This window comes from Adiantum capillus-veneris, chromosome 8, assembly GCF_014529385.1.
Source record: "Adiantum capillus-veneris isolate H3 chromosome 8, ASM1452938v2, whole genome shotgun sequence".
In the NCBI taxonomy this organism is placed as follows: Eukaryota; Viridiplantae; Streptophyta; class Polypodiopsida; order Polypodiales; family Pteridaceae; genus Adiantum; species Adiantum capillus-veneris.
In genome coordinates, this window is record NC_140938.1 from 28,085,140 (window position 1) to 28,099,907 (window position 14,768).

The following is a 14,768-nucleotide window of genomic DNA, read 5'->3' on the forward strand; positions in this document are numbered from 1 at the left end:
GGAGAGAGAGCGATGGGAAACAGACCTAGAAACAGACTTATTTAAAGAGACATATTGTAAAGTCAAGTTTTGTGGATGAAGTCCTAGAGCAACTACACTTACAATGTCTTTTTTTTTTCTTAGGAACTTTATGGCACCTAGGGTATCTGCTGAATGTTTTGGTCATGGATTGGAAGTGATGGAGATAGTAATGGATCATATAATGATTCACTACTCTCCGGAAGACAAAGTTGACTTCTTTCAAAGCATTGTTCGAGGTTTCTTTCCAGGTATTACTATAGAAGAAGCTTGGAGAACCTACGACCGCACTTCCATGACCAAAGATGGGACACCCTTTCACCAGGTGTTCGTTAATCCAGAATGATCCCTATCAATGGTTTCGCAACCTACGCCTTTTGCAGATTCGAGTAAAGATGGGATACTCAGATGCCCTCTACCTTGATTCTGAGTTAGGTTGTTGTTCTATATCTGAAGTTTATAGCAAAATTAATGCGCTAAAGAGCATTGTAGGACCTGATAAGATAGAGAATCATAAGGAGTCTATTTTCAAGCATCCCAGTGCTAAACGCTCTTTTCCCATTTTCAAATGTAGATGGGGTTGAGCATGTATTGAGCAAAACTTTTATCTACTGAACAAAAGTGATTCATGAGCATTTTGGTTTGTTTTCCACTTCTCATGCAATCCTTTGTTGTTTTTCACATCTAGATAAACATGATGTATTTTTTATTCTAAAATAGCAAGCACTTAAAAAGTGAATATTCTACGAGGGTTACTTTTTAATTTACAAGCATTCAAACCTTCTCTTTGGTTGTCACATTTCTCTTTGCAACCACTGTAGTTTTTTGTGTACAGTAAAATGGAGATTAGTTGTGCCATTCCATTGGCTATTGCAACCAATGGCTTGATATCTTCTGGGATAGTTGTAAGTGCATCAGCGGGTGAAGAGGAGATACTGTCATCTCTTCCTACTATTCGCAATGTGCGTGCAGCAAAGAGAGCAGCTCGAAATGTCGGGAGGAATAGTGCACCTGCTAATGAATGGGAGATACTTTCATCTCTTCGTATTCGAAATGTGCATGCGGCAAAGAGAGCAGCTCAAAATGTCGAGTTGAATTTGAAGAAGCAAATTATAGAAACCTTGCTAGAGATCAAAGCCTCCTGCAATAGGATGGAGACAATGCACACCAATGTCTCGGATGTGGTTGAAACTTTAAGCTCTGCATCGGAGATTGAAAGTGGGATACTATGGAAATTGCGAGAAGAGACAAAAGCATCAAACTTGCAGAGATTAGAGAGTGAGGCATACATGAGAGAGAAACTTTCCAAAGTTGAGGATTCTCAAAATATGATATTGGCATCTATTGAGAATCTTCGAAAAGAGGCTTCGTGGAGTCAACGTGAATCAAAAGAACTAATGCCAGACAATAATCTACGACAAATCATGCCAGGATTGACAAGTATCGTCAACAAGCTCGGTGCTTTGACAAAGGTTCAAGGTTCAAGACTTTCAGATATCCGAGCTACCTCAAATAAATTAAGTGCTTTGGCTAGATTAGTTCGACCAAAGCAACGTCAAGTTTCTCAACGACCTATTCCTACTAATCCTACTAATGGTAGAAATATGTAATGTTTTGTTGTATCTTCATCAAACTGTTCTTTTTAATTGAGTCAAGCCGTTGTATCAAATGTATTTAGTCCTACTTATGGTAGAAATATGTAATGTTATGTTGTACCTTCATCAAACTGTACTTTTTAATTGAGTCACTATCAATGTGTCAAATGTATTTAGCTTAGAGGATATAGTTAGATGTCCCAGTTTATATTGATTTTTATTATGCATAAGAATGTTCTTTTAGTGACAGATCCAAATTATATCAGGTATATTGTATTTATATGAGATCTATTTGCACCTGATTTCATAGATGGTATCTGGACCACGTATATTATCACCTGGTCATGCATGACGTAGTCGACTATGTGATGATTCGCGAAAGGTGAGGCGCCAAATAGCACGAGAGAGAACAAGACATTCACTACAAAGTACTATTGGAACTTTATTGGAGTGCAATGAAAGGCAAAGCATGCATGTTTTACATGAAGGAAACTCTGAAGCCATGAATGCTAGGACGAAAATGAACTTAGTAGAGGGAAACTATTCTAAGGTAGAAAAGCACTGTTTGTCCATCCGCTTTGAATATCCAACGTCTCTCCTTTTACATCACAAGTCTATGGCACCAGTTCTATCCAAAAAGTGTGTGTTGCACAATTTAGGAAGCTTAGATTATGTTTACTCCAAATGTGGAGCAAAGGCCTGGAAGGACGAAGGAAAGACTATCCAAACATTTGTGGGTAAATATTGCTGCTCTGATGGAAAAATCCAAATACTTCCTTTGAATGAGCCACCAAATGAATTGAAATATTTGATGAGCTCAACCACAACAAGAAGTAGACAGTTCTTACAAAACATTCGAGGATATAATAATGCATTGGCATTTGTGTCTCTTGGTGCCCATATCGATGAGACTATTAGTTATGGTGGGAGAGGTGTATACACTTTTAAGGTTCACGGCTCTAACTATCATAGCATTGGTTCTTTAGCACCAGACGAAGGACAAAATGAAGTCCCACGCTTTGCACAATTATATTTTTTTGATACCGAACATTAGTTGAGCAACAGATTGCATCATGTTTAAAATTTAGATCGTAGTATTCTAAAGTGTTTACAAGTGATGATGCATAGAGTGAATCCTTATGCAAATGCTCTACGATCTGCTGCTTCTTTGTCTGGAGATGCTATTGTACCCAATATGAGGATAGTTATTGCGGAGCATCGTTGTGATGGTTGGCAATATCTTGCTCCAAGGGGTTCTGAAGTTGCTACAATTATGCCAGGACAAGGGGATGATAGAAATATTGGTTATCGCGACATTGTACTGAATTTTCGACACGGGGGTTTGAAAAGAATCTCCAGCATGCATCGAGCTTACATGTCCTTATAATATGTTTTATTATTTCCAAGTGGAGAGGATGGGTGGCATCTTTATTTACAGACTACCGATCGAAAAAAATTGAGTCAAAAGCAATATTATGTCTTTCGCTTACAAATAAGAGATGATACTGTGGAGTGTCTTCTTCGAGGAGGTAGGCTATTACAACAGTATGTCGTGGATGCTTATAGTACTCTAGAGGAGTCATGGCTTTTGTGGATGTGAAATAACCAAAAAACACTTCGTGGTGAAGTGTACCAAGGATTGGTTGACATGGTTGAGGCTAGAGATGGCTTAGAGAGGGCTGAAGGTCAAAATGTTGGCCGTAGAATTGTTTTGCCTTCGTCTTTTGTTGGAGGTCCAAGATATATGTGCCAACTATTTCAAGATGCAATGGCAATTGTTCGTAATAGGGGAAAACCATATCTCTTCATCACATTCACATGTAATCCATGATGGAAGGAAATAGATGATGCATTACTACCTGGACAAAGTGTTGTTGATCGTCCTGATATGACTATACGAGTGTTTTATCAAAAGTTCCAAGATATGATGCATTTACTTATCAAGCAAGCCGTATTTGGGGAGGTGATTGGACATGTTTCAGTGATTGAGTTTCAGAAGAGAGGTCTTCCTCATGCACATATATTGTTGATACTTGCATCCGAATATAAACCCACAGATACATTACACTATGACAAGTTGGTTTGTGCAAAGCTCCCTGACAAAAATGTGTTTCCAGAATTATTTGATGTAGTGAGTCATTGTAATGTTCATGGGCCATATGGTCCTTTGAACCCACGTTCTCCATGTATGGTTGATGGTAAGTGTAGATTCAAGTTTCCACGAACATTTTCTACGTCTATAAATGTAAACGAAAGTGGATATCCTGTGTATATGAGAAGAGATGATGGAAGGTTTGTTACGTCTAAAAATTACAATTTAGATAATCGTTGGGTTGTTCCTTACAGCCCTCTCTTATCACTAAGATACCAAGCCCATATTAATGTGGAGATTTGCTCAACTGTCACTGCCGTGAAATATCTTTATAAGCATGTCTACAAGGGACATGATCGAGCCACTGTTGTCCTTCAAGATGATGAAGGAGCTACTGATGAGATCAAGAGTTATCTCAATGCACGTTATGTTTCTGCATCTGAGGCTATGTGAAGAATATTTGGCTTCGACATGCATAGTGAAAGGCCAGCTATTCAACGATTGCAAGTACACCTTTCATTGCAAAAAATGGTTACATTTCAAGATGGTGATGATGTATCACATTTGCTAGATAATGAGCAAAATAGAAAAACTACCTTGACAGAATGGTTTGTTGCAAATCAAAATTATCCTGAAGCAAATAGCTTCACATATACTGACTTTCCAAATGGTTGGGTATGGAATAAAAGTCGAAAGGCATGGTCTCCACGACAACAAGGTGTTTCTATTGGAAGAATGTATAATACTACTGTTGGTGAGGTTTATTACCTACGGATGCTTCTCAATATTTGCAAGGGATGTAAGTGTTTTGAAGACTTGCGTATGTATGATGGTCACATCTATGATACATACAAGGAGGCATGTATAGCTAGAGGATTATTGCAAGATGATGAAGAATGGTCAATTTGCCTCCAAGAGGCATCTTTTTTTCAAAATGGAATGCAGTTGAGACAACTGTTTGCAATCATATTAGTCTTTTGTGAGCCACTTCATCCGGATGCTCTTTGGGATAGGTTTTGTACTGAATTGTGTGAGGACTATGTTTATGCCCTAAGGATGCGTATTTCAGATGCAAGTGTGCGATTTGATGTGGCAAAAAATCAAGCTTTGCTTCATATAGAATGCTTTTTGCAACAACATGGCAAGAGGCTTTGTGATTATATGTTGCCTGCAATAGACTCAACATTGGTATCCTTAAGTGAAAATGGTGCTATGGCTGAAGAAACAATGTTCAATGTTGATGAACACTGTAGTATAGCAGATCGTATGGAAACTTCTTTAAATGAGGATCAGCAAGATGCGTATCACCAAGTGCCACAAGCTGTTGACACACATTCAGGGAAGGTATTTTTCCTAGATGGTCCTGGTGGCTCAGGAAAAACTTACTTATATAATGCACTTCTTTCACGAGTGCGAGGAAGTTGTAGAGTTGCTCTTGCATGTGCATCTTCGGGTATTGCAGCTTTGCTTTTGAGTAATGGAAGAACTGCTCATTCTAGGTTTAAGATACCTTTGGAGCTTCACTCTGAAGCAACTTGCAATATAAAGGTAAATAGTTAACTTGCAGAACTTCTAAGGAATGCAGCTTTACTTATACGGGATGAAGCTCCCATGACACATCGCTATGCGTTTGAAGCAGTGGCACAGAACTTTAAGAAATATTATGCAACGAGATACTTTGTTTGGTGGAAAAGTCATTTTGCTTGGAGGTGACTTTCGACAAATACTACCAGTTGTACCAAAAGGTAGTCGTACAGACATTGTAAATGCTTCGTTGTGTCATTCCACATATGGAAATACACGAAGATACTGAGGCTTACCAAAAATATGCGTATAGTTGATTGCGACACAAATTCACTTCAACAAAGTTTTTCCCGTTGGGTGCTTGATATTGGCAATGGGGTTATGGATGATGGAGGAGACTTAGATAGAGTCAAAATACCTTCACACATGATGCTTCCAGGAAATAGTTTGACAGATCTTCTAAGCTTTATATATGGAGATTTGTGTCATTTGCAAGATCATGCAACTTTTTTCAGAGATCGCGCAATACTTGCTCCACGGAATAAAGAGGTGGATTTAATTAATGACTATGCATTGCAAAGAATGCATGGAGATCGCAAAGAGTATCTGAGTGCAGATTCAATTTGTATGTTAGATGAAAACACACATTTGTACACAATTGAATATCTGAATAGCCTTACTCTTGGTGGTGGTTTTCCACCTCATGCTTTAGTCTTGAAAGAAAATGCTCCTATCATGTTGCTGCACAATTTGGATCCAAGACGTGGATTATGCAATGGAACTAAATTGATATACAAGCAATTTCATCATAAGGTAATTGAAGCAAAGATAGTTACAGGATCAAATATTGGAGAGAGAGTTTTTCTTCCAAGGATTGACTTTATTATTGGAAGCCATCAGGGGCTTCCATTTCAAATGAAGGGTCGTCAATTTCCAATCAGGCTTGCTTTTGGGATGACTATCAACAAATCACAAGGGCAAACACTTGGAATTCTTGGTCTATATCTTGAGTCATCGATCTTCTCTCATGGACAGTTGTATGTTGCAATGTCACGTGTACGAAGTGCAGCTTCTATGAGGATTGTCGTCAATATTGAAAACACTCAAGCGGAGTGTTACTACACTCCAAACATTGTATTCAAGGAAGTATTACAACTAGCGAGCTCATAACAATAAGTTCAAATTGACATTGTGGCTCTCACTTAAAGTCAGACACACTTGATGTTAAATTTTATTCATACCTCTCAGATCAAAGTATTTCCCACGGATGGACCCTCGACGCAGTGCTTCCTATGTAGTGGGTCACATCACTGAATTCATTCGAGGTATTTATCTTCTTTTTTAAATTAGTTTATTAACTTGACCTATTATTTTCTCGAGAAGATTGGCTTATACATTGACTTAATCTGTTGAAGATCCACAGCAATGGAGGGGAAGAGTTCCTGCTATGTTTTTGGTGATCTTATTTGATCAAACTCATATTATATTGTAAGAGTTTTTATATATGGTATATTTGTAGTTTTAAGCTTTTATTGCTCTACATAATTCATGGATGCCTTTGCAGAGCTCACTCCCATCGAGGTTTTATCATCGTAGGTGTTTATGAAATGCTATACTTAGGTAGAGATATGTCCATGGAAGTTCTTGGATACTACCATGTTGCCTTTTCTTCGAACCACGAGCATCGTCAAATTCAAGTTAATATTTGGTTTGTGGGTGACGAGAGGCCAGTCAATGCACAACAGGTGGGGGTTGCTGGAGACCGCACTACACCATATCGATTGAGGATATTTACTCAAGTTGAAACACCACCCCGTATCTTGCAAAATGTATACAACATAGGTCCTTGGACTTATAGAATCCCTAATGTGGTCTCTCGAAGGCTACACTTTGAATAACTATTTTGTATTGTCTCTTTGTGAAGTTGTAAAATTTCAAAGTCTTTTGAATTGCTTTCGTTCCTCTCTCTCTCTCTCTATCTATCTCTCTCTCTCTCTCTCTAAAACAAAAGAAAGAAGGACATGATTCTCTAGGGCATGATCGTCAAAGTCTTCTTTATTCTATTTCATATTTTTTCCTCTTAAACTTCCAAATCTGTGCTGTTAGGGCAGATAAAGAATGGCACGACACATCATGGTTTCGTACACCCTCAATGATGTACCTACTTATATTAGAGGTATGTAAAGTAAAATTTTATCTTTGTTACTTACTTTTACCATGAATGAAATTTTTTTTGCCTTTATTTTGTATGTTTACACGTATAACATTTTTTCTAGATCCTCCATTGTGGAGGGGTCCTGCACATGCTGAGGATATTGTTCATATTGTCGAGGATTTTGAGATCCTTCGGTGCGTATAGCTTGAACTTGAATCCATATGACGTTAAATGTGTTGTTACTTTTTATGTCTGAATGGTTGGTTGTTATTTTCGTTGCAGGCTTCAATATTATTGCAAACATTCTGTCTTGGCATTATATGAAGCATGATATTTTAGAAGTGTTGTAGGTTATTATCACATAGAGTTTGATATAGATGATATGCGAATCACTGTACGAGAGTTAGGTATGCAACGCCCTCTCAATTGCAACTTTTCATACTGTAATGGAATTAACCTATTCAACTTGAGAATAGAGGAAATTAATGAGAATACTTTCGAGAAATAACTTTGTGAGCATAGCGGGTAGACATAATTGAAGATAGCAACATAATGATAGCAATTAATTAACTTGGCATGAACAATACTTTTGCAAGAGAGAGAATTTAGAGAACATGACAACAGTTGAGGACCGGATTTATGTGGAGCCGGTCCCCCCTCCAATAGGCATTTGTATTATGATTTCTCCCATTAAGAGAGACTTGTTACAATACATTCTTTGTGTTCCTTGTGACCTAGGTGATGCAATGAAGATGGAAAGCTTCATGCATCACAATCATAACATAACATGAACTTGAAGAAAGCTTTAATTGTCCCAAGCCTCAGTCCCAAGACCTCAAACACCTTCGAAGGTGGAGAGAGCTAGCAGGGAATGAGGGTAGGGAAGAGGAAGAAGAAACATTTCATAGGAGAAAGAACTAGTTCCTCACTTATCATACTCTTGTTGCTAGCATACATAATAGCATAGTAATGAAGAAGAAGGAGATGACAAGCTCAAGCATTGAAGCATGGCTTTTGGTTGGATTTGCACTCCATAGCCAAGAGTGTTGGTGTAGGCTCTCAACCTCTACTTGCTTGGAGAGGGAGCTCTTGCACTTTGCATAGCACACAATGAGAGTGATTGTGAGTGTGTGTGGGTGAGTATACCCCTCAAGCAAGCCCCTAGCTAGCTTGGGTCGACCCCCCCCTTGTAGCTCATGCTTGAAGCTCATTGGACCCTCCCAGGCCTAGCCAATCATGAGCAGGAGGCATTACAAGTAGTAGGGGTAGCCTTGAGACAAGTGTCCCCCTTTCCTTTTTGAGAGAGAGGGCTAGATAAATGCTAAAACAATTAGATAATTCATGTAATTTATCATTGGACCCCTTTGAAGCTTAGCCAATAGGCTTCAAGCAACACATGAAGGTAAACATGGGTAGGGGCCCAACATGTGTCCTTGCTGCCTCTTCAAGTTGGGGCTTCCCTTGTGTGTGTGAGTGGGTGTTCTCTCTCTAGCCCCTAGGAAAAGGGCTCGCCCCCCCTCTTGTAGGAATGCTTTTGACTTTAGGTGATCACGCACCTTACTCACCAAGCATGACAAAGCACTTGAACTAGGGGGTGTTCCCACAAGCATCTCAGCCAAGCTTCTCAAGGCACCTCAAGTACCTTAATCATGCAGCAAGTCAAGCACCTCAAGCATGGAGCCAATCAAGCACCTCAAGCATCTTAATCAAGCACCTCAAGCATGACAAACACCTCAAGCACGACAAGCACCTCAAGCAGGACAAGCACCTCGAGCTTGGGCCGGGTTCCCACCTCAAGCTCAGCCCTAGCTTACCTAAGGTCAAAGGACTTTTACACACATTTATTGGAGGTCTTCAATGAAGCTAACCCTAAGGTCTTATGCTCCATTGGTTAGCCTTGCTCTTTGATAGACCATCTCCCTTTTGGGCCCCTTTACCATTGGCCCCGTGTTGAGATAGATCTATAAGCACATATCTATATCTTAACACTTGTTCCCGTTTATTCTCCCACATTAAGTGATCAATTTAATATGAGAAAATCATTTGGGTTGGTTAGATATTAGATTTTATGACACATACGGTTCCTATGGAGTGAATGAATGGATGTTTAGAATCTATTCTTTGGGTGAATCACCTTGACGCTTCGGTCGCAGTGTTCGACGTGTCGGACCTTGGATCTTGAGAGTTCCAAGTAGAGTGCGTCGTAGGCTCAACTTCTCTAGATGATCGAACACTTTGATCCATTGTTTATGCATTCTAAGTGCCATATTTTTTTAGTTACTGTTGGCTTAATCAAGTGGGTTTTAATCTACTACATAGGTTAATGTGTGTGTGTGTGTGTGTGAGAGAGAGAGAGAGAGAGAGAGAGAGAGAGAGAGAGAGAGAGAGAGAGAAAGAGAGAGAGAGAGAGATTTGCGAATTGCTAATGTAGGTTAACATGGGTCATGATGTATTGGCTATTCTCCCAATACATATAAAGATGAATATATATTTGAAAGTTAAGGAAGAGTACATTTGTCAAGGATATGGTACATGGTGTTGGTGGCATCATTGGGTGTATTCATATGCTGATGGGTGGTATGGAAATTGTGGACGGTTAAGCATTACACTATGTAAAGTGTCACAAATATTGAGCGAAATAAAATTGATGAGAGTCCTACAAGAACTACATATGGTTGATATTTATTATGTCAATGTTTGTGGTTGTGATATTCAGTGTGGCGAAAGATATATCACAATCACAAATCTTACATTTCGGATGAAGAGTTTAAAATTTTGAAACTAATTGTGAAGTTTATCGATGCGGTATATTGGAGTGATCCTCATCCGTCCAATTATAGAGTAGAATTTGAGTCATTGTAAACAAAGAATTTGAGGTTGTTGTAAAGACTTTGACCTAATGAACCTCTTGACACTTTTTGGCATGACAATTAGTAATTGAAGTGTTCGTATTGCGCTTATACTTCTTTAAGTGTTTAAGTGGCCATGTTGATCATCTCTCTCTCTCTTTCATTTTAAGCTTTGAGTACTAATGTTGTCTTCTTTTCTTGCAGCCAATTAAATGGCCCACGAAATTGTGAATATTTTTTCAAGTGTAATTTTTTTTATTGTTGATGCCTTTGAAAAAAATATGTTACCTGCTGAACGGGGATGGCAATGGGCATGGGAAGTGATTGAGAAAAACTACACTGTTTGGGGTTCATATGTAGATGAAGAGTTGGACACGATTTACATCAAGTTGCTTGATCCCTATTTCTTTCCCAACATTAGGCTCATGCTCTTAAAGCAAGAGCTTGGATTGATTCATCATTACAAGATTTACTTGAGCTGGGTTCAAAAAATAGATTTAAGAGAAGTTTGTAGAGCTCCAACGCAATATCTTGATCCTGTTGAAATAACACGACTTAGAGTGCTATGCAAATATGTTCCTGAGCCTTTTTGGCAATAATGTAAACTTTTTTTTTAAAATATGTCTCTTTAGTTTAAAGGGGCCAAAGACAGAAAGTGTCGATCGTGTGTGTCATGGAGAAATGTATAAAGATGCGCACACACACAAACACATACAGAGTGAGGTGATAAAAACGAGCGAGGCCCGTCGGTAGGTGGGGCGCGCGAGTAACATAGTACGGCAGAAGGGGGAGCTCTTTACACGTGTCGACATGAAAGCTAAACTCAAAAACTGAGAGAAGCCCCTGTACACGCGACAAAAAGAGGGAGAAAGAGACCGCCGAAGGCAGCCGGCGTACTAGTTTCAAATATGCCCCTCATGGTCTATACAATCGCAGCTGGCGTGAGAAGACCTTTTTGCAAGAAAAGACGTGCTAGCCGGAAATGGATGGAAGCCTGATAATAAGCTACAATAGCAATGGAGGCAAGCTGCTAGGAGACTCATGCAAGCCCCATCATCATCATCTGCGCAGGAAGGCGGAAAAAAACCCTACCTAGGTTATTGGCCGACAGAGGCATGGACCAATTTTCCAAGAGATCTGATGGCAGGGGCAGTGATGGGTGGCGTGGCACACACCATTGTAGCTCCCATCGAACGCGCCAAGCTCCTGCTGCAGACGCAGGAGAGCAACATGGCAATTCGCAAAGGTCACCATGCCCGCTACACAGGCATGCTTGACTGCATTTTCCGCATCGCTCGGGAAGAAGGCCTTCCTTCTCTTTGGCGTGGCAATGGCAGTAGTGTGCTCCGTTATTACCCCTCTGTTGCTCTGAACTTTTCTTGCAAGGTATGTTTCCATCTTTGACTGAATCCAAAATTGTAATAGTCTATTGTATTTCTACGCTTAGGGACTTACTGCTTAGTGAACAGAAGTTATAGATGTTGAATATCTCATTGTCAGCTTCTGGCAACACATTGTTTAAGAGAGTAATTGAATGAAAAGCATCTGCTACACGTTTATGTATGCTGATCGTGATGTCCAATACGAGTGTACTAAACAGCAAGCAGACCCGAGGAGCATAACCTATTCAAGTCTATCAACCTGTTCAGAGAGAGAGAGAGAGAGAGAGAGAGAGAGAGAGAGAGAGAGAGATGTACTTAGGCTAATCACTATTACGAATATTCACAAAGTAAATTTATTTCAGAGTAAACACAACGTTTGTACCAATTTTGATAGCATGAATGTTTTCTTTAGTTATTCATTATTGAGATTATTTTGTTTCTAGATCTGTCGATTATCTTGTCCAGTATTTTCTTGCTTAACTTTGAATGTTCGATCTTGAGTTTGATACAAATCATCGGAATGCTTCAACCAAACGCAAATGTTAGCTGTTGCTACTCTTAAACTACACACGACCCACTTTAATGAATGAATGGTTCTCATCATTCAACCGCCCTTTTATATCCTTCACAAAAATGCTTGATTTGTGGCTCATTCATTACAATGTTTTCGTACTTAAATCACCTGCAATGGTAGATATATAATGTAAGAAAAATAATCTAGAAAATAGTTAATTATTTTTGCTAATACTGCATTGTATGTCAAAGTCGCTTCATCTTCATTTGAAGGAACTACTACATGTTCACCATGAGGTGGCTTTGAATACGATGAAGAAAATCTTCTTAAGGGACAATTCTATGGACAAATAAGAACCATAAAGATCGTACTCCTTGTACTTGGGTGAAAAAAATCAAAGTAGACCTATATGACTTAAATGAGTAAATTCGTCGTTCACAACCTTAAAAGTTTTTTTCACAATATTTTCTTAAAACACCTATATCTTTATTTAGATTAGTAGAGATAAGCTAGAGATATTTGTTATACCTCCTTCCTACTCTTTTGATATCTAATTATAAGCGTCAAATCTATACTTATAAACCACAAAAGTTTGTGAGTTGCTAAACTTGTGAGATGTATATTATATTATTCATATCATATTTTACATCAATGATGAACACAATTATCTGGTTACAAAATCAACGTTTCAGAATCAAGATACCTCAATTTTGATTTCCACGGAGGTTACTAAATAAAATCATAATCATATGAATACATAAGAACACACATCGTTTGATGTTTGAAACTCACATGGAATGTTATCTAGCAAATAAAGTTTATTTATAAGCATACCATTCATTTTCATGTCTACTCTTATCATCTAGAGTTTTTGGCAAGAAGAAAAACAAATTATGATATAAAAAAGGCATTTTTTCTCTTTTTTGTAATATGAAGTCAATTTGTGCTTCACAATAACTCTTTGTATCACCTCTCTAGGTAGTATAGAGCATGTACAATGATCTTCTTTGTTTTATAGAAGTTTCACCAAAATAAAAATAACTTTTATATATATATATGTCTTTTGCATGTCTTTCAATAGGTAGCATAGCAAGCCAAAAAAAATTAAAAAATATATATATATATATATATTTCCAAGTACTTTATGTCTTTTGCATGTCTTTCAATAGGTTAGCATAGCAAGCCAAAATATAGAGCAATTGGGATCGAAGATGAGGTAAGTAAAGCAACACTCAAAAAGAGCTTTGGAAAAATGTAGTGAGGATACAAGTTATGGGGTATTGGGCTGAGTGTCAATCTACGTGCTTGCATGTTGAAGATTATCATTATGCAGGAAGACGTAGACAAAAATACTTCATACTGACATTGTTAGTCAAGGGATTTTCAAAAAGGATAGCAAGGGAAGATTAAGGACATTGTGGGTTGTTTTCATCATATGCAAAGCTAGGTTTCCTTTGTAGATGCCATCACTTATAATTGCACCGTGAAGGCATTTGACATTATGCAAGCTATTGACAGAGGCAAAGAATTTTAGGATGAGATTTATAGTCAAGGGGGATTGTTTTGTGGTTGTGTCTGGCCGTACTTGAGATAGACATACCTTCTCGGCATGTGCAATCATCCACATCAAATAGCATATCGGACAGTTGATCCTTGTGCTCCAAAATGCATGGCCAAAATTATTGCTAAAAGACCGGAGAGATGCGGTGATATTGCCATACCTCTGACAGATGTGGACAGTGAGGAGAGTGTCTCGTCCTCAAGATGATCCTCCTCCCAAGGAATACAATGTACTCAAAAAGGAAAGATGGGGCCCATCTAACTGTATTTAGACCACTGCCACTCACCAGGATCCCAATCCAACTCAACCAGTGACCGTCCGTGCCTAGCTAGAACCTCCAAAGCGGTGCCTCCTTTGCTATGAAACAAGCCAAACACAAAGGCACCTCCCCAATGAGCCCACCCCTCAAACAGGCTGCCAACGAGCATCTAGGCGCTGATCAAGAGACACCTCATTTGAAAAGCTAGTCTAATGTAATAGCCATAGTGGCCAGTCTCTGCAATGTCTTAACGCCTTTGTCCTATGCTGCACAACAATCGGGTCTCCAGAGTCCGGGTCAAAGAACGCCCATGCCCATCAGCCATGATGAGAGGATAGAGCAGGCTGCCCCCCAATGAGGCCATGCCAGTCAGCAAGAATACCCACATCAATCTCTCGCAAACGTGCAACTAGGCCTCTGCGGATCCCATAGGCAGCACCAATGACCGCTGCACCAACCGAGGAAGCCTCTAACCAACGATGTAAAGATGCCGCCGAACCATCCTTTGTAAGGGGAGGGCACCACGTGCCAACGGAAAAGAACAAACTGAACAGACTTTAGACGCTTCAAAACAACTGAACTGAAAGAGATGCACTACACACGAGACGCGGAGTGGCGGAGTTCCACCCCAAGAGAGCATTGCCCCCAGATTGTGGTGCCCCTTTCGGTATTTCTTTACATTGCTTCAGCTCAGTACATGCCGTCAACACTGCTCTGCATCTCCACGCGGGAGCATGCCAGAGAGTGAGCCCTAGGCACATATGTAAAGGCCCCTTGGCCATCAAAAGCAGTCTACATGAAAAGCTTCAAATTCAAAAG

General features: G+C 39.3%; 2 protein-coding genes across 2 annotated transcripts in view; both read left to right on the top strand.

Moving 5' to 3' along the window:
- Window positions 1-4,176: 4,176 nt before the first annotated feature.
- On the top strand, window positions 4,177-7,734 carry LOC147451856 (uncharacterized). The gene is made up of 10 exons (XM_086519177.1): window positions 4,177-4,563; window positions 4,651-4,780; window positions 4,883-5,253; window positions 5,345-5,450; window positions 5,543-5,831; window positions 6,478-6,554; window positions 6,645-6,717; window positions 7,336-7,405; window positions 7,506-7,578; window positions 7,667-7,734. Exons 1-10 carry the CDS (start codon window positions 4,177-4,179, stop codon window positions 7,732-7,734), a joined length of 1,644 nt encoding a protein of 547 aa, XP_086375303.1.
- A 3,391-nt stretch (window positions 7,735-11,125) lies between these two features.
- Window positions 11,126-14,768, top strand: part of LOC147451857 (ADP/ATP translocase At5g56450-like) — a 42,202-nt gene continuing 38,559 nt past the window's right edge. The window contains exon 1 of the mRNA XM_086517728.1: window positions 11,126-11,619. Coding sequence (XP_086373854.1) covers window positions 11,275-11,619 — 345 coding nt within the window. The 5' untranslated portion in view covers window positions 11,126-11,274. The remainder of the gene's footprint in view (window positions 11,620-14,768) is intronic.